This window comes from Aulostomus chinensis, chromosome 5, assembly GCF_037954235.1.
Source record: "Aulostomus chinensis isolate RoL2024-O1b breed Wild chromosome 5, RoL_Achi_v1.0, whole genome shotgun sequence".
Taxonomy (NCBI): domain Eukaryota; kingdom Metazoa; phylum Chordata; class Actinopteri; order Syngnathiformes; family Aulostomidae; genus Aulostomus; species Aulostomus chinensis.
Window position 1 is genome coordinate 30,739,952 of NC_141324.1, and position 25,457 is coordinate 30,765,408.

At 42.6% G+C, this 25,457-nt stretch overlaps 1 protein-coding gene across 2 annotated transcripts; it reads right to left on the bottom strand.

Moving 5' to 3' along the window:
- Window positions 1-11,046: 11,046 nt before the first annotated feature.
- On the bottom strand, window positions 11,047-25,438 carry LOC147262150 (uncharacterized). 2 transcript variants are annotated; one of them, XM_086204577.1, is made up of 7 exons: window positions 25,222-25,438; window positions 18,737-19,048; window positions 18,369-18,647; window positions 17,972-18,065; window positions 17,273-17,312; window positions 16,984-17,166; window positions 11,047-15,480 (listed from the first exon to the last, which is right to left on the bottom strand). In XM_086204577.1, exons 1-6 carry the CDS (start codon window positions 25,436-25,438, stop codon window positions 16,984-16,986), a joined length of 1,125 nt encoding a protein of 374 aa, XP_086060703.1. In that variant the 3' UTR covers window positions 11,047-15,480. The 2 variants fall into 2 exon arrangements, with proteins under 2 accessions (XP_086060703.1, XP_086060702.1); XM_086204576.1 differs by having other exon boundaries at window positions 11,047-17,166.
- Between the last annotated feature and the right edge of the window lie 19 nt (window positions 25,439-25,457).

The window sequence follows — 25,457 nt, forward strand, 5'->3', positions numbered from 1 at the left end:
ACATCCGACTAGGAGGTCACAAAAATTAATATTGAGTCGGTGTGTATGTAACCAACCAGTAGATCAGTCAGAGTCCTGACAGCAATATACCATCAAGTCCAGTTTATTCACACTGAACCGGAGTGGACTTCCTCAAAACAAAAACCCTTCAGTGTCTGAGAAGGATAAAAAAAAATTAAATAAATGACAAAGTTCTATCTCCTCTCACTGTAATATCCTCGTATTTTCAGTCTTTCAAGAATCAAACAAACAAAAGAAAATCCCCCCCCCCCCCCCCCCAAAAAAAATATGGGGTTGTTCCAGAATCTTTTGGAACAAAACAACAACAACAACAACAAATCACTGCTGGCCAGCAAAACAAAACACAAAAGAAATGGTTCAGGAAAAACTGTCCACGTGCGTGTGCGTGACAGCTATTTAGACGCGCTCGCGCTCCCTTGTCCTCTGGACCGACGAAGGGGGCACCAGGGCAGCCGAGGAATCTCCTCCCCCAAGCAGCGTGGTCCTCACAGGCTTATGAAAATATGAAATGAATAAATAAAAATATGCTTATGAAAGAAGGAAACAAATTGTTCATGGGCAAGTGTTGTGCAAGCGCTTGTGGCGGCCTCCGCATGGCGCTGTGCCCGCGATATTTCAACATGCCGCAAATCACCATGGTGTCGCAAAAAGAAAAACACCATAAGGCCGTTTAAAGGACATTACGCACAAAATTGAACCAAACAATCCCAAAAATACTCAAAAGAAATAATCTACAGTACAACAAGATGAAATACTAAGACAAAATAAAATACACAGAAAACAGAATATAACAAAACATTTAGAATAAATAAAATACAGTACCACAATAAAAATGTGTTACAATGAAATACCCAAACAACATTAAATGAAGTGAAACAATAAAATAATTTGAATACAAAAAAATACATCAAAATAAAATACTTGGACAACATAAAATAAAATACAGCTGGGTAACATGTACATTGGCGAAGACGATGTCGGACACCGTAGTGTCTCTGGACCCCTGCCTAATCGGACCAGCGACCACATGTTTAGCCGCATGTCATCGTTCAACCGCTGGCTGTCGAAGTGGCGTCCAGCAAACCAAGTGGGCTTCATAGATCATTGGAAAACGTTCTGGGGGAGACCTGGTCTGATTAGGAGGGACGGCATCCATCCCACGTTGGACGGAGCTGCTCTCATCTCCAGAAATGTGGTCCAGTTTATAATAGAACTTAAACCCTGTACTGTTACTTACATTTGCACTCCGAACAACCTGCCATGGTTCTAGTGCTTCCGGAACATTAGCTCCAATCAACAGATCAATATCTGAGTCAATCTCCGTTACTTGTATATGCTTCAGATGTGTCCATTTTTCGAGATCTTCATGACGAGGAATATTGCCTCTATGTACTGGCATGTCCCTTTGTGTGAATATATCAGGCAGTTGACAAAACCAATCGCGGTTCAATCCAGATACTTCCAAGTCTGAGACAATGTGGCTTCCAACCACTTTCTCTTGACCCATAGTCCGTAGGAGAATATTTGTTCTTCTACCTCTAAGACCCAGTTTGTTCATTAGTCGCTCTGTGCAAAATGACGCAGAGCTCCCAGGATCCAGGAAGGCATAAGTAATCAGTGTCTCTTGTCCCTTCTTAGACTTGACTTGAACGGGTACAATGGAAAGTGTACAGTTCTCCTCCCCGGCCCCTGTTAGACCACTAGATTGAGCAGAGATCTGAGCGCTGCCCAATGCACTCACAGATTCTCCTATGGTTTGCACTGATTCCATTTGTTTTTCCTTTGAATGAATATGAAGTATGCTAGGGTGCTTCAAGCTGCATACTTTACATGAAAGGCGCTTTGTACAATCTTTACTCATATGTCCAATGAGCAGACAGCCAAAACACACACCATGTTCCTTTAAGAAAGCAATTTTCTCATTGTGTGCCTTTTTTTCCCAGTTGAAAGCACAGCTCCCGTGTATGTCCATCACCACAAAACAGACAAACCTTGGCTCCAACTGAGCTCCTCTCATTCATTTTCCTGTTTCCGGGCTCCTTCTTCCTTTCAACTCTGGCAACAGTGGTAGTAAAGCTACTTCCCTTTACCCTTGAACGGGATTCAAATTTTGGTCTCCTTGTATCTTTGGTTGCTATTTGAGAAGTATCCTGTATATCTCCAAATAGTGGATCACCAGCAATTTTCACTTGTCTTTCAATAAAGTTGACTATATTGCTGAAATTAGCTCTAAAGCCATTTCTTTCCTGCCATTCACAGGCTACAGTTCTCCATTTGTCCCTGAGTTTGTAAGGCAACTTTTTTATGATGTTTAGCATGTTGCTTGGCATGTCCAACTCACGCATGTATTCAACTTCTGTCATTGCGTCACAACAGCCTCTCAGAAAAAGACTGTAAGCCTGCAGAGCTTTCACATCCTCTGACTTTATTGGTGGCCATGAAAGAGCCTTTTCCATGTAGGCTGAAGCAATACTATATGCATTACCAAAATGCTCATGAAGCAGCTTCCTAGCGTTGGCATATCCTACATCATGGGCCATATGCTGACAGCTCCTGACAAGTTCCCTAGGCTGCCCTCTGGTGTATTGTTCAAGGAAATATAAGCAGTCTTTAGGGTTGTCAGACTTCTGTTCAATGCTGTGTTCGAAGGCCCCAATAAAGGTGTGATATTGCAGAGGATCACCATCAAAAAGCTGAATGTCTCTTTTAGGCAGATAAGAAAGAGATTGTTGCTGAACCAACAAAGATGTTATTTCATTTTGCTTTTGCAATACAGCAACTGTGTCACCCTGCTCACTGCTGTTTTGTGTTTGCTTGTTATGGTTTGGTGGTAATGCCGCAGGATGCTTGCTTTGGTCCTGAAAAGGTTGAGCTGAAGATTTAGGCACAAATGGAACTGCATCCGCCCTCAGTGATTGCTTTTCCCTTTGTCCCTTTTCAAAATAAGAGTTCATGCCATTAGATTTCACTGATGTCCTACTTGCAACAACAGATCCTCCAGTGCCCTTTAGCATGCTCACTTTAGCCATTGATGCAGCTATTTCCATTTCAAGCTCAAGTTCTTCCTTTTTTTTCCTTAGTTGTTCCTCTTGTTCCTCCAAAGCGTGTTTGTCCTTTAACATCCGTTGTCTCACAATGAGAGCAGCCATGTCAGCTTCAGCTGCAATGCGTACTGAAGTTATTGAGCCACTGGTCCTACTTCCAGTAACACTCCTTTTTGCAGACCTTACACTTCCTACCTGTGACACACTGTCACTTGGTTTAATTTCATCTTGTATGACAGAGCTTTTACCATCTTGCGAATGATTTGAAATACAAGACTCATTTTCATCCTGATGTGGCAGACACCCTTTAATTGGCCCTTCAGCCGGCTCTGGCTGGTCATTAATTTTGTTCATTTGTGTTTCAGCTTCAAACAACCAACACTTTACATCCTCAATAAATTCATTGCATGTGAGTACATTGGCAAACCATTAATTTTGTTTTCTCTGTTCCTCTTCAGGAAGTAGAAATGTCACAGACTCATGTGACTTGGTGGCTTGTTCAACCATTTGAATCAGGTTATCGCATTGATATCGCACTTGTTTGGCATTATCATCCTTTTCTATGAGAACCTTTATTGTTTGTATAAGATCTTTTATTTTCCGTACATTTGCTTGGCGCTCTCTCTGAAGCGTTTCAATTTTATTTGCCAAAGCCTTGGCTGTGAGTTTGCTTTCCCTCTTATGTTCATTCATATTTGAACCATTGACATCAGAACTTGACCTTGATCCACTCATTGCAATTTTCCAGTAATGACAAAAAACACATCCACAGATCCAAAAAAACATTCGACTTTGTAATCAATCCCCTGATGCAAACATTCCATTGCTAATTGCACAGACACGTCCAAAATCATCAGCACCAAACACCAGCAAATAACATGTCCCCAATGAACGAGCGGCAGTAACTTTTATTGTGTTCAAATAACAAATAAATAAACAACAACCATAGAAAGAACACAAAGTTACTACATACCACTTCTGTTGCTTAGTTGGTTGCTGTGAGGCTTTCCTTCTCATAGCAGTCAGGTTGATTGAATAAAGAGCCCCCCAATAGAGCAGTGGCTCTAGCTTTTCAGTGTTTCCTCTGAAATCCAAAGTGCTCCAGGTGAATCCAAGAAATCCGTGAGGAATATGCAGTTTCTCACCAGGAATCACATTTGGATAACCAAGAAAGGAAGCTTCTGTTGACTAGAGTATTGCGGCAAAAATTCTAAAAAAAGGGGAGGCCGCGAGGGGCTAAACAATGGGAGACAGTTGCATGACTCGCTGATAGTAAAAAGGAATTAAGTTCCACTCCAAAAAGGGTTAGGTCTGAACATTTAATCTTCTTACTTACAATTCACATCTGATGTTGCTACTGAGTGACATTGTATTACTAAAGTGCGGTCAACAGAAGATATCCTCTCCCATGCTCACCCCCTCTGTCTCTGTGCATGCCCACAAAGAGCCCAGGTGAACTGGTTAAGCAATTACCTGCTGTGGCACAGATGGAATCTCCGCCCACACCCAGTGAACACACCCTTAGTGCAATGAATAGACTTACATGTATGGCTCCTATACCCTGACAACCCAGAGTTCAGACCAGGAAGAAGAGCTGCTGTCTTACACGCTTCTCTGCGCGTCCACTAGGGGGCAGTTACCCACCCAAAACTACATAGAGACTGTGTCTGTCCCCCGACCACGTCAGTTTACTCACTCCAATTCTACTTGTAGAGGAGTCAATCAAAATTAACACAACCACTAAATTAACTAAAAAAAAAATCTAAAAATTAGATGTGGACTTTTAAATATCAGACCTCTGATGCCAAAAACTGAATTGGTGAATGAAGTGATATCTGACAGTTGTATTGACGTGCTCTGTCTCACTGAAACCTGGCTGGTGTTGATGAGTGTGTTAGTCTGAATGAATCCACTCCTCCAGTCACATTAATACTCACATTCCTCCAGGCTCTGGCCCAGGAGGTGGAGTTGCTGCCATTTTTGACAAAAGTTTAGTAATAAATCCCAAACCCAAAACAAGTTTAAATTCATTTGAGAGCCTGACTCTAAGTTTGTCTCCTCCAGCCTGGAAACTCTCCAGCCTCTCTGATTGATGATTGAGGACCGTCCTCCTGGTCCTGACTCTGGATTCTGATCTGAATTCTCAGAGTTTCTATCAGTTTAGTTCTAAATCAGATCAAGTCATGATTGGAGGAGACTTCAGTATTCATGAGGATGTTGATAACCACAGTCTGGTGCTGCATTTCTCCCTCTTCTAGACTCAACTGGTGTCCATCAGTCTGTCCATGAACCCCCTCACTGTCACAACCACACCTCCACCTCCTCCTAACATGTGGAACTGAAGCGGAACATCTGGTTGTGTTTCCACAGAACGCTTTTATCAGACCATCAATCAATCACTTTGGAATTTATTCTAATCAACTCCACTCCACTCAGGAAAACAGTGGTTTCCAGATGTTTGTCTGATCAGGCTGTAGCTAGATATAAGGAAGCGATTCCAGTGGCGCTTAATTCAGTGTCATGTCCCATTGTTACAGAGGACGCTGTTGTCAACCTTAGTCCCTCCCAAATTGATAATTTTATCCATAGAGCAGCAGGCACCTTAGGATCAACTTTGGACTCATTTGCCCCACTAAAAACTAAATCTATAAATCCAAGGAAACAAGCACCTTGGTACAATTCAGAAACCAGACAGCTTCAACAAGAAACCCAGAAGTTAGAGAGAAGATGGCGCTCCTCCAAACTGGAGGAGTCTCACATCATCTGGCAAGACAGCCTGAGCAGCAAAGAGTTCATGGACTTCTTTAATGACAAAATTCTCCTGATTAGAGAGAAAATTCACCTCCTCCTGCCATCAGCTGACAACATGGCCCCTATAGCCTCAGAAGCCTTAGAGGCTGCTGGAGGACCAGACACACACTTTGACAGTTTTTCTACCGTTAGCCTTGATGAGCTCAGTTCAATCATTTCCTCCTCTAAACCATCCACCTGTCTTCTAGACCCCATCCCAACCAAGCTACTTAAGGACTCTCTACCCCTCGTTAGCCCCTCCCTCTTAGATATGATCAATGTGTCGCTGGTATCTGGTTACGTCCCACAGTCCTTTAAAGTGGCAATAATTAGACCCCTTCTCAAAAAAGCAACCCTGGATCCAGAAGTTCTACCAACTACAGACCAATATCACATCCTCCTTTTCTCTCCAAAATTCTGGAGAAAGCAGCTGCTAAACAGCTCTGTGACTTCTCCACAGCAACAGCCTATTAGAGGATTTCCAGTCAGGGTTCAGGATTCATCCTAGCACAGAAACAGCACTCGTCAGAGTTACCAGTGACCTCCTACTAGCATCAGATGAGGGACTGGTCTCTGTGCTGGTCTGATTAGATCTCAGTGCAGCTTTGATACCATCGATCACCACATCCTTCTACGGAGACTGGAACCTGTCATTGGCATTAAAGGAACTGCACTAAACTGGTTCAGGTCATATTTACTAGGTCGATCTCATTTTGTACTTACTAATGATAACCCTCTGAAACCACTGCAGTCACTTATGGTGTTCCACAAGGCTCTGTGCTTGGACCAGTCCTCTTCACCCTGTACCTGCTTCCTCTAGGTCACATGATGAGGAAACACTCCATTAATGTTCACTGCTATGCAGACGACACACAGCTGAACTGATCAATGATCCACATGGAACAAATCAGCTGACGAAACTGGAGGCCTGTCTGAAGGAGATAAAAACTTGGATGACCCTTAATTTCCTTTTATTAAACTCCAATAAAACTGAAGTCATTGTCCTGGGCCCATAACATCTTAGAGACACCCTATCTAATGAGACAGGTACCCTGGAAGGAATCACCTTGGCCCCCAGCACGACCGTAAGGAACCTAGGAGTTCTCTTTGATCAGGATCTGTCCTTTAATGCCCACATTAAGCAAATTTCTAGGACTGCTTTCTTTTATTTACGTAACATCGCTAAGATCAGACACATCCTGTCTCAAAAGGATGCAGAAAAACTAGTCCATGCTTTTGTCACTTCCAGGCTGGATTACTGCACCTCCCTCCTATCAGGCAGCACCAGTAAGTCCCTAAAGACTCTCCAGCTGGTCCAGAACACTGCTCCCCGCGTGTTGACGAGAAGAAGTAGAAGAGACCATGTCTCTCCTGTACTGGCCTCTCTGCATGGCTCCCTGTCAAATTCAGAATAGAATTCAAAATTCTCCTTCTAACATACAAAGTCCTCAACCATCAGGCACCTTCATATTTGACAGAGCTCCTAGTCCCCTATGATCCAGCTAGAACCCTTCACTCCCAGGATGCAGGGGTACTGGTGGTTCCTAGAGTTCTAACAGTAGAATGGGAGCAGAGCCTTCAGCTATCAGGCTCTGCTCCTGTGGAACCATCTCCCAGTTTCAGTCCGGGATGCAGGCACCCTCTCGACCTTTAAGAGCAGACTTAAGACCTCCTTTTTGATCAGGCTTACAGTTGGGCTGCTTAGGCTGGCCCTTAGATATGCTGCTATAGGCTTAGGCTGCTGGGGATCTCCCATGGTGCACTGGGCTTCTCTCTACTCCTCTCTGTCCTCCTATATTTGTCATACATAAATCATACTCATACATATTACTAACTCCTCTTCTTCTCCCCTCATCCCAGATCCTGGTGCTGCTGGAGGAGGCTGCAGACCTGAAGAGGCTCAGGCTGCCACCCGTAGCTCCACCTGCTCACGTCCCCGTCTGTCCATCAGTCTCTTCCTTTTCTCTCTCTTTATCTCTGTCCCACTCTTTCCTTCTGCATAAATGTCTTCCTACATTATCTGTCTTTGTCTCTGCCCCGCTCTCCTGCTCTCTTTCCCCCCAACCAGTCAAAGCAGAAGGCCGTCCCCACTGATCCTGGGTCTGCTCGACGTTCCTGCCTGTTAAAAGGAAGGTTTTCGTCGCTGCTGTTGCAGGATGTGCTGCTGATGGAGAATTGTTGGGTGGAAATTCATTGAAGGAGTGAGGTACTGGACCTGCTCTACTTGTAAAGTGTCATGAGATAACTTTTGTTGTGATTTGGCGCGATATAAATAAAATTGACTTGACTTGACTTAAATTGTTAAAAAATGCTAAACATAGAAGAGTTGGCCTTCTAATTCTTTGAATGATGTCGTTCTGAGCAGGCGATCAGGTTCTCTTCTTCCTGTTCCTGTTTGTTCATGGAATGAACAGAACTGCTGTGTGTGAAAGTCTTTCCTGTGTACCTGCTGTCTTGTTATACACAGCAAATATTAGCAAATAAACCAATATGAATGAATGAATAAGGCCCAGCTTTCTTAAATTTGGAACAGCTAAAAAAATGTGATTTGAATCACGACTCTGACCTGAAAAATTCAGTGTGCAAAGACACAAGCTTTTGATCCGAAAACCCTGATTTAAAACCAGGCTGAGGTCCTGGCCTTGATTGAGAGAGGAGCTTCGGTCACAGCACACACGAGTTGAAAGAGTCGGTCCAGTTGGAGAACTCAGGAGTTCAGACATCCAACAGACATGTACATTAAAATAACCTCAAACATGAATGTTGTCAAGCTCAGGAAAAACAACAAATACAAATTCAGAAAGTTCTTAAATACAACCAATGGAGGTGTAGCCAACCAAACAAAAGGCAGAGTTTCAAAAGAAGACAAACTCAAGTCACTTATGCACAACACAACTGCACCCACATCCTGTTCATGTGGGTGGTTTAAAGAAGCGGAACCTGGTGGGCTGCGTTCAACAGAAGGAGATACCCTCACTTTCAGAAGACAAGTTTGTAAGACAAAATAAAATCATTGAAAAGTTAAGAGATTTGGAGCCATGTGACCTGACATTGAGCAACACAAAGTTAATGTCCCACTTTGTGGGAGGGCCGCTGCTCCTGGAGGAGATGAGAGCTGAGCTCCACAGGTGTGGTCCCAGGTGTGGTCTGCTGTTTAGGGAACTGGGATGCTAGAAAAAGGAGTCGGTCAGTCGGCTGCTGGACTTCTGAGACATGACTCCATTCTCCAATCTCTTCATTCCCTTCCAGTTCAGGTGGAGGTTTTGTGTCTGAATAGGTCTCCTCTTGCCCAAAAGGAGTCTGAACCACTGATGAAGCCTCATCCAGGGGCGAGACTGAAGCTCTGCAGCCACTGCTCAGCACAGCTGGGCCACTCACAGCCTTCCGTCAGCTTGGATGTGTGACCAGAGGAGACGCTGGAGCTTTGCTAGCTTCCCTGAGTTTGACATCAGTGGTTCCAACATGTGCTGTAACCGTGCGCTCAGGTCCTCCAGAGTTCCAGGGTTCTGTGCCTCATCTTGGCTGTTCCTTCTCCTCTGGACACGGACCGCAGATGTAGAGGGTTCAGAAATTGCCTCTATTTATAGTTTGCACTCAAACATACACCCCCCCCCCATTTTTTTAAAGATTTATCAGAACTACACTAACATCACATTACACTTTGTATGTGATTCCACATCTATTAGACTACCAAGTCCTTAGATGGCGCTATTGCGCTCCTGTGAAACAGAAGAGGAACAGTGTATAGACTTGGCCCAGCGCATGCGCAGTCAGTAATAAAACGCTGCTGGCTGAGCAACGCAACAACAAATTGATGTGTCTGTTCCTCGTCATTCACAGATATTAAAAATAACTATTTCTAGCCATCCTCATGATGCTAAACTAACGTGAGCTATCGGTAACATGTTTTGTGACTTTTTGGGAGTACCTGACTTAAGATTGGACCAGCAGTTTGTTTGTTTTTGTTTTTTTTAACTTTATTTTTCTCACAAAAACATTACAGAGTAAAAAAAGAAAAAAAAGAAAATGAAAAAAAATTCTTGATACAAACGTGAAATTAAACAAACATAACATAAACAGGGGGTAGCACTAATCTGCCATTACAAACTTACATTTTTTTTTCTCCCTGAGTTCTATTGTAAATTCAGCCTATTCTTTTTTCTGCATGCAGTCAATTTTTCCATTGAGTATATTCCTTCTGCGATGTCCAGCCACTGACCCACATCAGGAGGGTCACATTTCAACCAGTTCTTTGTGATTGTCTTTTTTGCTGCAAGTGTCAGAGTTTTGAAGATATAGATGTCCTCCTTCTTGATTATTCCCTCTGAAATCAGACCCAGGTACATAATTTGGGGGTCACTAGGGATCTTATAGTGGAGTATCTCCTCTAGAATTGCGATAAGCTTTAACCAGAATGTTTTTATCTTTGTACCTAGCCAGAAAATATGCGAGTGATTTGGGTTTAACTGTCCACACTTTCTCCAGCAGTACTGTTCTTTTGAGAGTTGTTTACTTTTGATTTGCGGCGTGATAAAAAAACAAATCAGGTTCTTCCATCCAAATTCCCTCAGTCTTTTGGAGCTGGTCGAGGTATGTTGTGTTTTCAACATAGAATGCCAGTCACTTTCTGACAGCTCAATATTCAGTTCTTTCTCCCATTTTGATTTTACATGTAGTGTATTTCTTCCGTTTCTGTTTTGTAATCGCCTGTACAGTTTGGAGACAATTTTTGAGGGTGTTTGCTTATAAGAGCCAGTCAACACTGCAATTACTTCGTTACCTTCTATTGTAATTCCTTTTTTAATTTCTGTATCAAAAAAGTGCCTCAATTGTAAATATCTGAATAGATCTGTATTTTCTAAATTAAACTCTCTTTTAAGCCTTTCAAATGTTTTGAAAGATTGGCCCTCCATCAGTGTGTATATAGCCGTCATCCCCCTTTCTGCCCACTTAATAAATGTATTATCTGTCTCTCCAGGTCTAAACCTGGGCGTTCGAGAGGGCCAGATCAGGCGTTAACTGTCTCCAGCCAATTTATACTTTCTGACAACCTCGTTCCAAATATCAATTGTTTCTTCAATAATGAAATTATCACCCTTCTGACCTGAGTTTTCCTTACCACCAAGTCTAGTCTGGGGGGGATCCCGGCCCAGGTTCATCTCAATATCCTTCCATCTTGCTTGATATCTTGGGGAGCACCAATATACAATGTATCTCATCTGAGATGCATAATAATATTCTCTAAGATCTGGTAGTGTTAGGCCCCCAGTTTCCTTTTGTAATTGTAGTGTTTTAAGTTTTATCCTTGGCCTAGCTCCTGCCCAAATAAACCTCGATATCTGTTTATCCCATGCCGCAAATTGGGATTCTGGAATTCTGCTTGGAAGAGATAGGAAAAGGTACAACAGTCTAGGCATCACGTTCATTTTAACTGCTTCAGTTCTGGAAGTAAAATCTAGTACTTTTATTGTCCACCTTGCTATGTCTTTTCTTATCTTATCATTTATGTCACAGTAATTTGTTTCATAGAGTGTGTTAGAGTCCCAAGTGACCATCACTCCCAAATATTCTACGGATTTAGCTTCCCAGTTTAATTTATAAGTCTGTCCGATCGTTTTGCTTGGTATACAGTTGAAGGTGATTACCTGTGTCTTTGCGATGTTCAATTTATAGCCGGACATATGGCCAAATTCCTTCATTGTTGTTAGAAGTTTAGGAAATGTTGCATCTGGATTCTGGAGGTAGGAAATAATGTCATCTGCAAATAGCCCTATTTTGTGCTCCTCATTTGCAATAGTAATCCCTGTTATTATTTTATTTCGTCTAATGGCTTGGGCAAGGGGTTCTATATAAATTGCGAACAAGGTAGGACTCAAGCAACATCCCTGGCGAGTCCCTCGAGATAATTTCAAGCTGTTTGTCAAATAGCCATTTATCTTAATTCTGGCAGATGGGCTACTATAGAGAGACTGTATACATCTTATAAATTTAACGCCAAAGCCCATCCGCTCTAGTACCGCATTTAAAAAAGGCCAGCTAACCCGGTCAAATGCTTTTTCCGCGTCCAAACTAATTAGGGCTGCACTTGTGGAATTCTTTTTTACCTGTTCTATAATATGCAAAGTTCGCCTAATATTATCCTGCGTTTGTCGGCCTTTTATAAACCCAGTTTGGTCCTCACGTATTAAGTCAGACATAAAGTGCTCAATTCTTTTAGAGATAATGAATGTAAACAATTTATAATCGACATTCAAAATAGAAATTGGTCGATACGATTCGCAATAATCTTTGTTCTTACCTTCTTTAGGAATTACTGATATCACGGCTTCTTTCCATGAAGGTGGCGCCTGAGCATTTTCAAGTGTCCAATTAAATGATTTCAATAATATTGGGGCCAGTACATCTTTAAACTTTTTGTACCATTCGTTAGGATAGCCATCGCTCCCTGGGCTTTTATTGGTTTTTAATTTACTAATCGCTTTGTCCAACTCTTCTTTTGTTATGGGAGAGGTCAATTTGTCATTTTGTATTTTTCCTATAGAGGGCAGGTCTAATGTTGATAAGAATTTTTTTATATTATACTCGTCAGGTGCCTCTGGTTGTGAATATAAGGTCTCATAATAATCTCTAAAATTTTTGAATTGCTTCTGGTTCGTAGACTGTTTTATTTGTTGAAGGATCTCTAATCTTATGTATCGCATTTAAAACTTGTTGATCTCTGAGGCGCCGTGCTAACATTCTTGAAGCCTTTGGACCAGATTCATAGAAGGATTGCTTTGTAAATCTCAATTTTTTTTCTAGTTCGTCATTCAAAATGTTTTCCACTTGTTTTTTAATTTCCTGTATACGATTTCTTAGTCCCTTGTCTTCCCCCCTTAGTTGTTGTTTCTCTAAATCCCGTAGTTCCTTCTCTAAGTCATCATATTTTAACCTCTTTAACTTCTTTAAATATGACATTTTAGAAATGAGTCTCCCCCTCATTACTGCTTTAACTGCATCCCACATAATGGTTGGGTCCACCTGGCTCTGCTCATTATCTTTTATACATTCACTAATTTCTTTCCTTATCTCCTCTACAACTTTCTTATTATTCAAGATCCCAGTATTCAGTCTCCATAGCGTATTCTTAGGTCTATTATTTAAATATATGGTCAAATAGATTATATTATGATCAGATATATCCGCTGTTCCTATAGAGCACTGCCTCACCCTGTGTCTATCTGTTGCGTTTATTAAGAAGAAATCCAACCTCGAGTGTACCTGATGGGTGGTCGAAGTGTGTAAAGTCTTTTTGTTGAGAGTGGAGACTCCTCCACACATCGAACAGGCCTGTCTCTTTAATTAACATGTTCAGATCTTTTGATCTCCGTGATTTCTGTTTCTTAGCACTTGTTGTATCTAAGTAGTTATTCAGAATTGTATTCCAATCTCCAGCACATACTAAGATCCCTTCTCCTTCTGAGGCTATTACGTTAAAAAAAGATTTAAAGAATTTGCTATTACACTCAGGGGGAGCATAAACACTAACAAATGTGATCAAAATATTCTCTATTTTCCCTTTAGTAATTATGTACCTTCCCTCTTTATCTCCCTTTTCCATAATTAAGTCAAAATTTACAGTGTTAGATATTAGAATAGCTACTCCTCTTCTTCGGCTGTTTTTACAGGAGCTAAAAAATGAATTTGAGAACCCAAACTTTTTCAGTTTTTCGTGTTCCTGTTTGGGCATATGTGTCTCTTGTAGGAATACAACTTGTATCCCATCCTTTTTCATTTTAGCAAATATCCTGCTCCTCTTAACTGTGTTACTCAGGCCATTTACATTTAAGGAAGCAATTCTTAAGTCATGTGACCCTGCCATTCCTTCTCCAAACAGAAAACAATAATGCAGTGAACCCCCAGGACAGAAACTGAACACCAAAAACTATTATACATGAACATATGAACAAACAGACCTCCAAACAAGAAGGAGGCTCCTACCTCCTCCTCCGTGACCCTGTTGGTGGGTCTAGGGTTAGGTCCCCCATGAAGAGAGGGCCCTGTACTAAGGGTGGTCGGGTAGTCTAAGGACTCTACTGTTATAATGTTTATCGTTGTAACACACACACACGGACTCTGCTGTCTTTCCGTACTGTTTTTCTTTACTTTATGCTTCTTATTCTACAGCTCTCAACAGGTCACTCAAAACACAACACTGTTAATGCACTCCACCTAGTGGTAGTTATATGCATATATCACATCTTCCATCCTATAAGTCCAACAAAACCTAATCTTAAGTGGACCTGTCGCTCCCAGACACATTTATTAACAGTGTAGGCCCAAAAAGTACTTTCAGTCATTTTAATGTTATTAAATTACCATACCAGGCCGTGATTTTTATTTTTATTTTTTGCCGTCCACCAGGTTATCTTTGTTCGGAGTCTTCCCGCTGGAATTCCTGGAGTTTGTCCCTCGCTCTCTGGGCCAGTGCCGGTCCTCTGTGGCGGCGTCCCGTTGTCTGCTGCCACCCCAGCAGCTCGCGCAGGCGGCTTTCCAAACCGCTCTCCTCCGCCGCCGTGGTCGTCTCCTCCGCTGGGAATCCGCGTCTCCTCAGCTCCCGCCGTGCCTCCTGCGCGCTGCTGCACACCCTGGTCCCCGTGTCCCAATGAATCCGCATGCTTGTATACGGAGTTTGGAAGCGTATCCCCTTTTCCTTCAGGACTTTTTTTATTCCGTTGTATTCCCTGCGCTTTTTGACCGTCTCCGCCGCGTAGTCATGGTCGAAAAAGAGGGCTCTGTTTCCCAGCTGAATTCTTCCCTTCTTCCACGCTTCTTTTAGAACCAGCTCTTTAGTTGTGAGCTCCTGAAAGTTAACGATAATATGTCTCGGTGGGGCATCGGGTCGGGGTTTCTGCACCAAAGACCGGTGGGCGCGCTGTATTTTAAGATCCAAGTCTTGCGGCAGTGGCATCTCTTTTCTGAGGAGTGTCTCAATAACTTGTGTTACTGAGTTCTCTTCCTCTCCCTCGGGTACTCCAAAGATCCGTATATTATTTCTTCGGGATCGAGATTCCAGGTCGGTTATTTTGTTGCATGGTTTTTGCTGTTCCAAACTGATGCAAAGTGCCTCGTTAGCCGCCGCCGCCCATCTCTCCACCTGTTCCACTCGAGACTCCGCTTCCTCCACCCGTTCAGACAGAGCTTGTACTTCTCTCACGAGGTTGTCAAGTTTGCCATTAATTTCTTGTGCCAGAGGGGTCCCACAAATCTCCAAAGCACCAGGACTAGTTGGTGCCATTGCGACTCCAGGAAGGAACTTATAAATACTGGAGCCAACACAGATAGACGTTCCAAGATATAAGACAACAGAAGAACACTTCCTACCAGCAGTGAAGCACAGACCAGACTGTTTAGAGTGGACAGGTGAAAAGGTCACAACAGGGAATAGCGGGAGTGTAGCTCATGCTAGCATCACTCCCTCAAGCCAATTAAGTCAGAACAGAGTCCACAAGAATGTCTATGGTGGGATGAGGCCGTGAAAGATAAGAGCATGGCTGTCAATCAGAGAGAGGTTTTAATCTTCACAGCTGCAACAACAAGGCCACGATGGACCAGAAGGGACTGGCATGGGGTCAGACAGAAGATCCTGCAACAGACATGAAGATCAAAAATACACACTTGCACGCAGAAGCGATCACATCTGCACCTCCCCTGTAACACATAAGACTGGAGAAGATAGTTAGATCGTTGGACTTCTTGCCCCAACGCCAGGGACGACGCAGCTGCGTATGCTGACTCCAGCATAGGGGAAGACCATCTCCAGAGCTCTGGATTCTTTCCTGTTAATCTGAATAAATTCTTTTGAACCAACTGGAAGGTGTCCTCTCCAGATTTGGAACAGCGCAATACATAGACTCTGTGGGTCCTTCTGACTGATTAATGATGACTTGTTGAAAAATTCCTACGCCAGATATCCCCTAGGTCTGAGGCCGGTTATACAGACGTTGATCCTGGAATCCCCCGGAACCGAACTGTGCTGAACTGTCTCAGGGGCACCTTTGCACCAGGGGTCCTGTCTGGTGTGCTGGACCCCAGCCTCCATCCATCTTGTACATCTTGTTGGCTCTTGTGCTGTCATGGGTGGTGCCTCTGTGGCCCTTTGGTAGGGTTTCTTGATGCCGGGCTCTTCCTCCATCCAGTGGATATCCACGCCATGCAGGGCTCTGCTTGGTGTCCAGTCAAGGTGCTGGACTTGGACTCCCTGCATTGTGAGGAGCTCCCTTGTCTTGGTAGCAGTGGGCTCGGTCTTCTGCTGTGACCAGCTGACCAAACCAGCACCAGTACCTGCTGACTGGCAGGGCTACGCGTTGATGGCTCAACTGGGCATGCTCTGCTGAGGTGGCTGCTTCAGATCAGCCCTCTGCTGGAATACGGATGAATAATTGAATCCTTTGTCTCGTCATGACTTTTCCAAATGTTATCAGATCAAATCGATTAAATCCTGGTGATGAAGTGAATCATTTTGGAGGGGGGTTGTGTTTTCTGCCTCAGCAGCGATGACAGCAGGCTGCCGCGGAGCCTATGATGTAAGTACGCCACTACAGGAAGTCACACCTCCAGACACGGAGACAGAAGCGCGGCTGTTCAACCCATAAGTGCACCCTGCAAACTGGCAAGGAAATGAAAACCGGTAATCTGGACTACAGATTACAGATACTACAGATAGAAGTTTGATATTGATTCATGCTACATCCTATTTAGAAAGAATTTTAACAGGAACCAACATTACTATTTCTTTTAACAACTCCTGTTCCTCATGCACCACATGACAAAAGGAAGTCCCCATTGTTAGTAATTGTAGCTGTACATTAACGAAGCACACATTGATGCAAAGTACTTTTCCCACTTCAGCTGTAACTCACTTAAACACTGCAGCTTAAATACAAGGAACAGTAACACCAGTCAATGTGTACTAGATCACGTGAATCTTGGTTTCTCCAAAGCATGCTGGGACTCTGCCACCTGAACCCAGTCGCAAAGGCTCACAGGGGGTTACGGTCTTCACCCTGACTGATACCTGCCAGGGTGGTACACCAGCCAGCATGTGACGTAATGATGTAATTACTGATGCAATCCTGTGAATCCTCACTTAGGGGCGGCGGTGGTTGACCTTGGAGGCTCTATCAACTTGAGAGTACAGGGTGCCTGTTTGGGGGGTTTGATTGACACTGCTGGATTCCACCGATCTGTTGGGAAACCCCACCAAGGCGTAGGTAGAGGTCAGACTTGAAGGCTCATCCCTGGGGTTGGGAGATTCGATTTGATGGATATCCTAGAAAGAAAGCAAATAACAGTGTGAGAAATTGATACTTATTCCCCATAATTTATTTTCAGTTCTACACAGCCTGGAGAGCAGCAGCTCCATCAGCGGAACTTGCCTGGGGAACTTCATGGTCTCGACTGTCAGGGTTCCTGCTTCTACCTGCAGAGAAGTCAATGACAAAATGAGGATTTGCTCAGAATTACACAGACATACATGTATTTATATATGTATGTGTGTACATGTATTTATATATGTACACACATACATACATACCATATAAATATATACACACATACATGTGCGTGCGTATATTTATATATGTATGTCTAAAAATTTATATAACCTTTATGCTCTTAAGCTACAAACATTAGAGAACTTTTTTGTTTTGTGTTATTTTTTGACTCCGTCCACAACCTCTCAGCGGCGCCATCAGGATGACACGTCCTGTTCTCGAGGTAAGCGTCATTACAAAGTTGACGCTCAAAGAATTTACATAAACTTGACTTGTTTGTGGACAAAAGAATTTAAGGATAAATCTGCAGTTAATGTTTCTATAATGTTAGAACCTCCTCCCATTGGTTCCCTGTATCGTTCCTGGTTGACTCCACTGGTGATGGAAAGGTGAGGCCTCTAAATCGCTCATACAGCAAATCCACAATATTGAAAGCTAGGCTGGTGTATATTTTAGCTCTTCCAACGGTTCCAGCAGCTCTGCCTCATCACACAGGAGGCTCGTCAGTGAATTTAAAACAAAACCTCGTATTCCAAATAAACCTCAGTGGCAACATCAGCCACCAGCCCTGGAGAGAGGAACCTACATTTCCTTATCCAGACGTATGAGCCGACACCAGCAGGAACCAGGAGGATGAAGAGCAGAAAGATCCAGTTTGTTTGCGGTGTGCTTTCATCTGTGGAGAAACACATTTCAAGGTTGTACCTTCAGTTTTTCCAGGGTTTTTGTCTGATTTGGACCTCAAAGTGTTTTTGACCATCAACTCCATAAAGCAGTCCAGCACCAGTTCTTTAAATCAGCAGCTGGCCTGCTTTGCTCAGCTGCCATGTTGTCTTCATCCTCCGCTTTAGTCCTGCTTGGATGATTACACTGTGCACTGAGCAATGAATAACAATCTAATTAATTATGATGAAGATGAATTTTAATGATACTTTAGTCTAAATACAAATGATTATCGACATCTGTGTTTTAGCCTCACCCGCATTTCCAAGGCAGTGAGCCTGAACCTCCGTCGCGTCTTTGGTCCAGCTGACCTGGTTGCTATGGTTACAGACGATGGAGCCGTTCAACAGGAAGACGTGGAGAGAAGAACCGGAGCGGGTGACCTCCGGCTGCTCTCCTCCCTTCTGCTCCATGGTCTGGTTGGTGGATCTAAACGTGCTGCTGATGTTGGAGGCTCCAGTTCTGCAGGTCACAGTGAGGTTACAGGCGCCTGAGCTGGCGGAGGCCCACACCACCTTCAGCTGGACCGGAGGCACTGGATGTGGGATGATGTTGAAGATTTAGAAATGAGATTCTGCTCAGTTTCATTTGAAGCAGGCAAAGCCAAACTGTGAGGGAACCCACCTGCGACCACGACCTCGTACTCTGCTTCTGTTCTATCTGTCCTGTCCAACACTTCAGCAGTGTAACGGCCACTGTCATTATGACGCAGGTTCTTCAATATTAAAGTGTAGTTTGGTTTGATCTCCACTCTGCCTTCATAGGGAGGAAAGATGTATGGTTCTGTTCCAAGAATAATTCTTCCAATATTTGAATTGCCATTAAATTTCCAAAAGAAAGTACTAGACTTTGGGAACTGAGCAGATTTATTGAGGTGCAGAATTAAATCCTCTTCCTGCTGCCTGAGCACCGTCACAGCTCCAGAAGCTAAAAGAACTGAGAGAAAGAATGAAGAGATGTCAAGAAGTTGATTTTTTTTTCCAACTGTGAAATAAGTTCATTTACAATGATTTCAGAAGTTGCATTTGGTATTCCTCATTATTCATTTTCCATTCATCGGTGTGAAGCTGTTAGCTGTTGGACTCATAGAACTGTCAGTTTAAATCCTAGAATGTCGCAGGAGGTTTTTCTCAACTTCTTTGCATCTGATCAGCGGTTTAGTTTTGCTCTGAGTTACTGTCTCTTTGGGGAGGGAATTTCTCTGGGGTATTTGTAGCATATCTTTATCTTGCTGTTGATTCTAAAACAACTATTGTACACACTGAGCAAAGGTTTATGAACACAGACGTATCAAATGACTCCAGAGGTTCAATGAGGAACAGAGATGATGTCATGTACTGCTGAGCACCGTCGCAGGTCATCTCGGACTCCTCTGTCTCCCCATCAATAAAACTCAGTCTTTACTGTCCTGCCAACCTGGGCTGCACCACTCAGAGGATCTCTAATTGCGATCATTTATGACCCACCATGCAACCGGGGTGGGATTTGTGATTCTAGAGGGAAGGTCAGGTTTTACATCATTGTTCTCGTTTTCATTAGAAAGAATGCATTCAAATGGTGGCGTGTGATTTATGCGTGGTTGGTAACAAATACTGACGTTTTCCTAACCCTGCAGAATATGATGATGAATCCTGATATTTAATTTATAGTATTATTATGATACAATTAGCCTTTTAACAAATATCGCACCTTCCTGCAGGTAGAAAATTGCAACGGGTCAGATTGCAATTTGCGTTTCATTCTGATTCGAAGCGCAGCCCCCCTGCTGAGCACAGCGTCATAGAGGAGCTGCCGGACGGCTGGCTGCTAGTTAGCTTAGCTGCAATGAAGCAGCAGGGCTTTTCCTCTTGCATTACTAAGAGTTTCTATTTAACATTCATTTAAAGAAAAAAAAAACAGCAACATTACAAACATGTCAGATACTTTCCCCGAACTGCTTCAACTTCCTCCCTGTCTCATCACGCCTCCCTCCAGTTCTCAGCCACCAAAGGCTGCACTTCCTCTTCTGTGTGTATTTCAGAAGCAGGTCGGAAAGAGGACTACGGCGTAAAAATCATGCTAAACCTCACAAACACACAAAACATGTTTTCCTCACGCCCAGCGATTCACACACAAACTCAGACTGGCTGTCAGAGTGAATGTACAAACTCAGAGTGAAAGTACTCAAGTACAAACTCGGAGTGAATGTACACAAGTACAAACTCGGAATGAATGTGCAGAAGTACAAACTCGGAGTGAATGTGCAGAAGTACAAACTCGGAGTGAAAGTACACAAGTACAAACTCGGAGTGAAAGTACTCAAGTACAAACTCAGAGTGAATGTACTCAAGTACAAACTCAGAGTGAATGTACTCAAGTACAAACTCAGAGTGAATGTACACAAGTACAAACTCGGAGTGAATGTGCAGAAGTACAAACTCGGAGTGAAAGTACACAAGTACAAACTCGGAATGAATGTGCAGAAGTACAAACTCAGAGTGAAAGTACACAAGTACAAACTCGGAGTGAATGTACACAAGTACAAACTCGGAATGAATGTGCAGAAGTACAAACTCGGAGTGAATGTGCAGAAGTACAAACTCGGAGTGAAAGTACACAAGTACAAACTCGGAGTGAAAGTACTCAAGTACAAACTCAGAGTGAATGTACTCAAGTACAAACTCAGAGTGAATGTACTCAAGTACAAACTCAGAGTGAATGTACACAAGTACAAACTCAGAGTGAATGTACACAAGTACAAACTCAGAGTGAAAGTACACAAGTACAAACTCAGAGTGAATGTACTCAAGTACAAACTCAGAGTGAAAGTACACAAGTACAAACTCAGAGTGAATGTACTCAAGTACAAACTCAGAGTGAATGTACTCAAGTACAAACTCAGAGTGAATGTACTCAAGTACAAACTCAGAGTGAAAGTACTCAAGTACAAACTCAGAGTGAATGTACTCAAGTACAAACTCAGAGTGAATGTACTCAAGTACAAACTCAGAGTGGATGGCAAATACAAAACATTGTTCACAAATTGATGAATATAGTTTACAAATCAGAAACGTACCTGTCAATCAAATACATCCTGCCTCAGAAACAAATACAGTACGTTTACATGACAAAGAAACATGTTTCTGCAATGACAAAAATATCCTTCAAGTACAAAAATATATCCTTCAAGTACAAAAAAATATCCTTCAAGTACAAAAAAATATCCTTCAAGTACAAAAAAATATCCTTCAAGTACAAACAAAAATCATTTGGGTTGTTCTTGTTTTTTACTTGGCTGATTTTACAATGGGACTTTTAATGTGCTTTATTCAGAAAAGTAGTTCCAGGTATGTATCTGATTAAAAAAAAATCACTACATCTTCTACTTTTTACAGTTCTTTTCAGGAAATACTAAGTATAACCTGAGTTCTATTAACGAAGGTAAAACAGACAGCAGCAGCAGTCGGGTGCTGCAGGGCAGCGATCTGAAGCTGCATGAAGCACGACGGAGACAGAATATAATTGGTCCTCTTCTCTGATTCTAAAAATTAACATTTTAACAAATTAACAACAAATTCATTTATTACCCAAAAAGTGCAGTGAAGGCATATTTCAGTCTTTTAAACAACCATAATGTGTACCTCCCAGGAGATGTGGTGAAATATTTGATTCCGAGAACTGCAGAAGAACAATTACCAGTCAAAGGGTTTGAAACTGCAGGTAACAACTTTTACAACTTTTTCAAGTCTCCAAAGGCAATCGTACTCTGAATGTCCACAGCAGGGTTAAAGTAAAGATCATTCCAGGAGTGAATGCCTCCTCAATAAGCCTCATTTATTATGTCAATAACACAAATTTCTCTCAGAATAGACAGATAAGTGGAGCTCTCTGAGGAAGAACGGAGGGCAGGACTCCTGCAGAGAATATCTGAATCAGGGTTTGGATCATTGGAGAGACTCCAGAACATCAGCACAAGCTGGTGATGAGTGGACAGCTGTGGTTGCAAGATCATGAAGTGCAACTGCACGAAACCATCTGTCCGTCCGTCCGTCTGTCTATCCATCCATTCATCCATCCCTCCATTCATCCATCCCTCCCTCCCTCCATGTTCTCCCTCTCCTCCTGTTCAGGGTGGTGGGGGTGGAGCCTATCCCAGCAGCCTTCCCCCTGGACAGGTCACCAGTCCATGGCAGGGCCAACACATAGAGACAGACAACCATTGGCTCTCCCAGCCACGCCTACGGTCAATTTAGAGTCTGGATTAACCTGGTCCCTCTTGATGTCTTTGGACTGTGGAGGAAGCTGGAGTACCAGAGAGAACCCAGCAGGAACAGGGAGAACATGGAGACTCACCCAGAAAGACCCCGTGCTGCAGCCGGGGCTCCACCCACAACCTTCTTGATGGGGGCCACCGTGAGGACCACTGCTCCACCCACAACCATCTTGATGGGGGCCACAGGAAGGACCGCTGCCCCACCGGGCCGCCATCAACAAAACCATTTTTGAATATAAGTATCACTATTTACTACATTTCTCAAGTGTATTCATATAAACCTAAGTAGTATCTCCTACTGCAGTACCACATAGACTTTAACACAGTCAGTCACCAGACAGAAATATGTGAGTGTGTGTGTGTGTGAGTGTGTGTGTGTGTGTGTGTGTGTGTGTGTGTGTGTGTGTGTGTGTGTGTGTGTGTGTGTGTGTACAATGTAACCTGTAATAAATTGCTGTATATTTACAGTGGATGTTAAACAGTATTTTTTTTTGGAATTCAAGTTTTTATTGTGGTTTATAAGCTTGGTACATGGCACACACTCCACATATTCATCCTTACAGACACAGACATTACACGATTAATCAACACCATCAACCGACTCAAAAAAAAAATACAAAATAAGAAATAAAATAAATAAATTGTCTCTTGGATGCACAAAGAAAACAGACAAGCAAAGTAGATAAATAAAGTTTTGTTTTGTTTCTAGTGAGAATCATTACCCACTTTTATGTGTTCCCAAAACCTGTCCCAAGGGGTCGCCCCCTCCCTCTTGTCATCACTCAGTCTCTGAAGCATACATTCATAGGCAGTTTCAGTCATTGCACAGACCCATTCTTTCAACTGTGGGGCTTCCGGTGCCTTCCAGTGTCTTAAAATGACTTGACAGGCTGTTGTGGTGCCCACGGAAACGATTGAGAGGTCAGATTTATTAATACTGGGTAACAGAGATTTATCCCCCAGCAGACAGAGGCCTGGGTTTGAGAAGACCTCCGATCCAAGCCAGTCACTCAACACGCCGAGGATCTGAGTCCAAAAAGGTCTAATTAATGTACACTCCCACATGCAGTGAAGGAAAGTTCCCGTATCTTTTTTACATTTCCAACACAGATCATCGCCCAGAAGTCTCATCCTGTATAGTCGTGATGGTGTGTAATAATATCTATGTAGTACATTGTACTGTGTAATTTTACTTCTTGCCTCTCTCACATATTTGCCACAGTCAGACAGAATTATTGCCCATTTAGCTTCACTGATCTCTCCACCAAGATCTCTCTGCCAGATCATTTTCACCGGGTGAGAATCATCGCCAAGGGAGAGATTAGCAGTCTTCTAAAATTGTGAGGCTTTCCATCTTTCAGGTGGGAGTTTCATATAATCTGTCACCATGTTACCAGTAAGATTGTATGGTTTTGACATGATACAACTCCTTATTTAAAGTTATCTTTTCCCACCAAGTTAAATTTCTGCATCATCTTATCATATGACAAAAACACTCTGTCTTCAAAAAGATCACTTATGGTGCTTAAGCCTTTTGAGTGCCACTGTTTCCAATATACAGATTTCCTTCCAATACAGAGATCGGGATTGTGCCAGAGTGAAGAATATCCTTGTAGGGTGTGTGTAACTTTGAACATTTTATGTATTCTGGTCCAGACGTCCCTTGAATGTCGAAGTATCGGATTTGTAATATTAGACCTTTTTTGTGATAACACTTCTATGGGTTGGAAAGGCGAGCACATCTCGCAGTATAGTCTCGCATTAAACAGTATTTGACTGTATTTTATAGTAATTGTAAAATACTTTTGAACATTCATCCCTTGCATGTAAACTAACAGTAAAATCAGTCGATTAACAATAACAGTAGACGACTGTAATTTAACAGCTTTCAGCAGTGTTTGTAATAAACTGCTGTGAATTACAGTGGATTGCAACAGTATTTGACTGTATTTTATGATCATCCTAAACTACCATTAAATATTCATGGCTACTAAATCAACAGTTATGCTCAGTTAACAAGAAGAAATTGTGTTTAAACAGCTTTCAACAGTATTTTCTGTCCAACATTGGAGACGTGCTGTCATTACTTGTCGAGTCTGTCACCTGCCATCAGCACCCTACTGATGACTGCAGTCTGTGCTGCTATTTTGATGCTAACACGTCTTTATTGATCAAACTCGAGGTAAGGAATGATTGGCAAGAACAAAATGTGATCAACGTGTGAACGGTGGTGACCTGGTGTTGTTGCCAAATGTGTTTCTGATCCGCTCAAAGCGTAAGCACTAGAAGGCAAGACCTTTGTAAAATGGCCTGCTAGAAAATTCCAGCTGTGTTTATCGAAGGACTTTTGGATGTTGACTGTCTGTCTTTTAATTGGTGAGGATTCATAAGAATTAAATTTAGAAAAACACCAGATTTTGCCCTGTCCATCTCCTCCGTGGCGGCCCGACGCTCAGCTCGCTGACACCGCAGCTCGCCTTGCAAGATAGAAGCGATCAAAGATTTACGTTCAAGGTTCGCTGCAGCAGGTCATCACACACAGGGAGAAGGCTGAGAAGCTCAAGCAGTCTGGCTGTCAAGGAGCTGAAGTAAATCCATGATGTACAGAAGATTGAACTAAAAACCGGAAAACTCAATAAAAATACCAGATTTTATAACATAGTGGCATAGACTGTAAAATTTCCCTCACCCACAGTTATCCTGCTGCCATGTACTGTAATCCAAAATACGATAATATTCGGGTAAAATAAATTACAGTATGTGCACTGTAAAATAACCGAAAATTACTGGCAGCAGGGACGCCAGTAATTTTCTGTTATTTTACAGTGCATGTATAAATTTAAAAAGTCACGTTTACCTTCACATGCGTGCAGAAACAGCATGAGCACTGCAATCAGTCGTGCCATTCTAGAGGATGTAGACAAAATGGAAGTGCTCATGAGTGCAACTTCCTTCTTTTCAAATGAAGTCAGTACGAGACACCACACCTCACCAGTGAATAAAAAGGCCTCATTTTCATACAGAAAAAACCAAACCAAGAACTTCAATTCACCTTTTTGCATTTTCATAAACATACAGAAAGGCACCGCCTCA

Bases quoted from the DNA above. Each gene is read 5' to 3' on its own strand.
- LOC147262150 (XM_086204577.1), bottom strand. From the start codon at position 25,438: ATGTTTATGAAAATGCAAAAAGGTGAATTGAAGTTCTTGGTTTGGTTT. The intron at 18,066-18,368 runs GTGAGGCTAAAA...GTTTCTCCACAG, and splicing joins TCACTGCCTTGGAAATGCGG to ATGAAAGCACACCGCAAACA. The intron at 17,167-17,272 runs GCAAGTTCCGCT...CTTTCTTTCTAG, and splicing joins GAGACCATGAAGTTCCCCAG to GATATCCATCAAATCGAATC.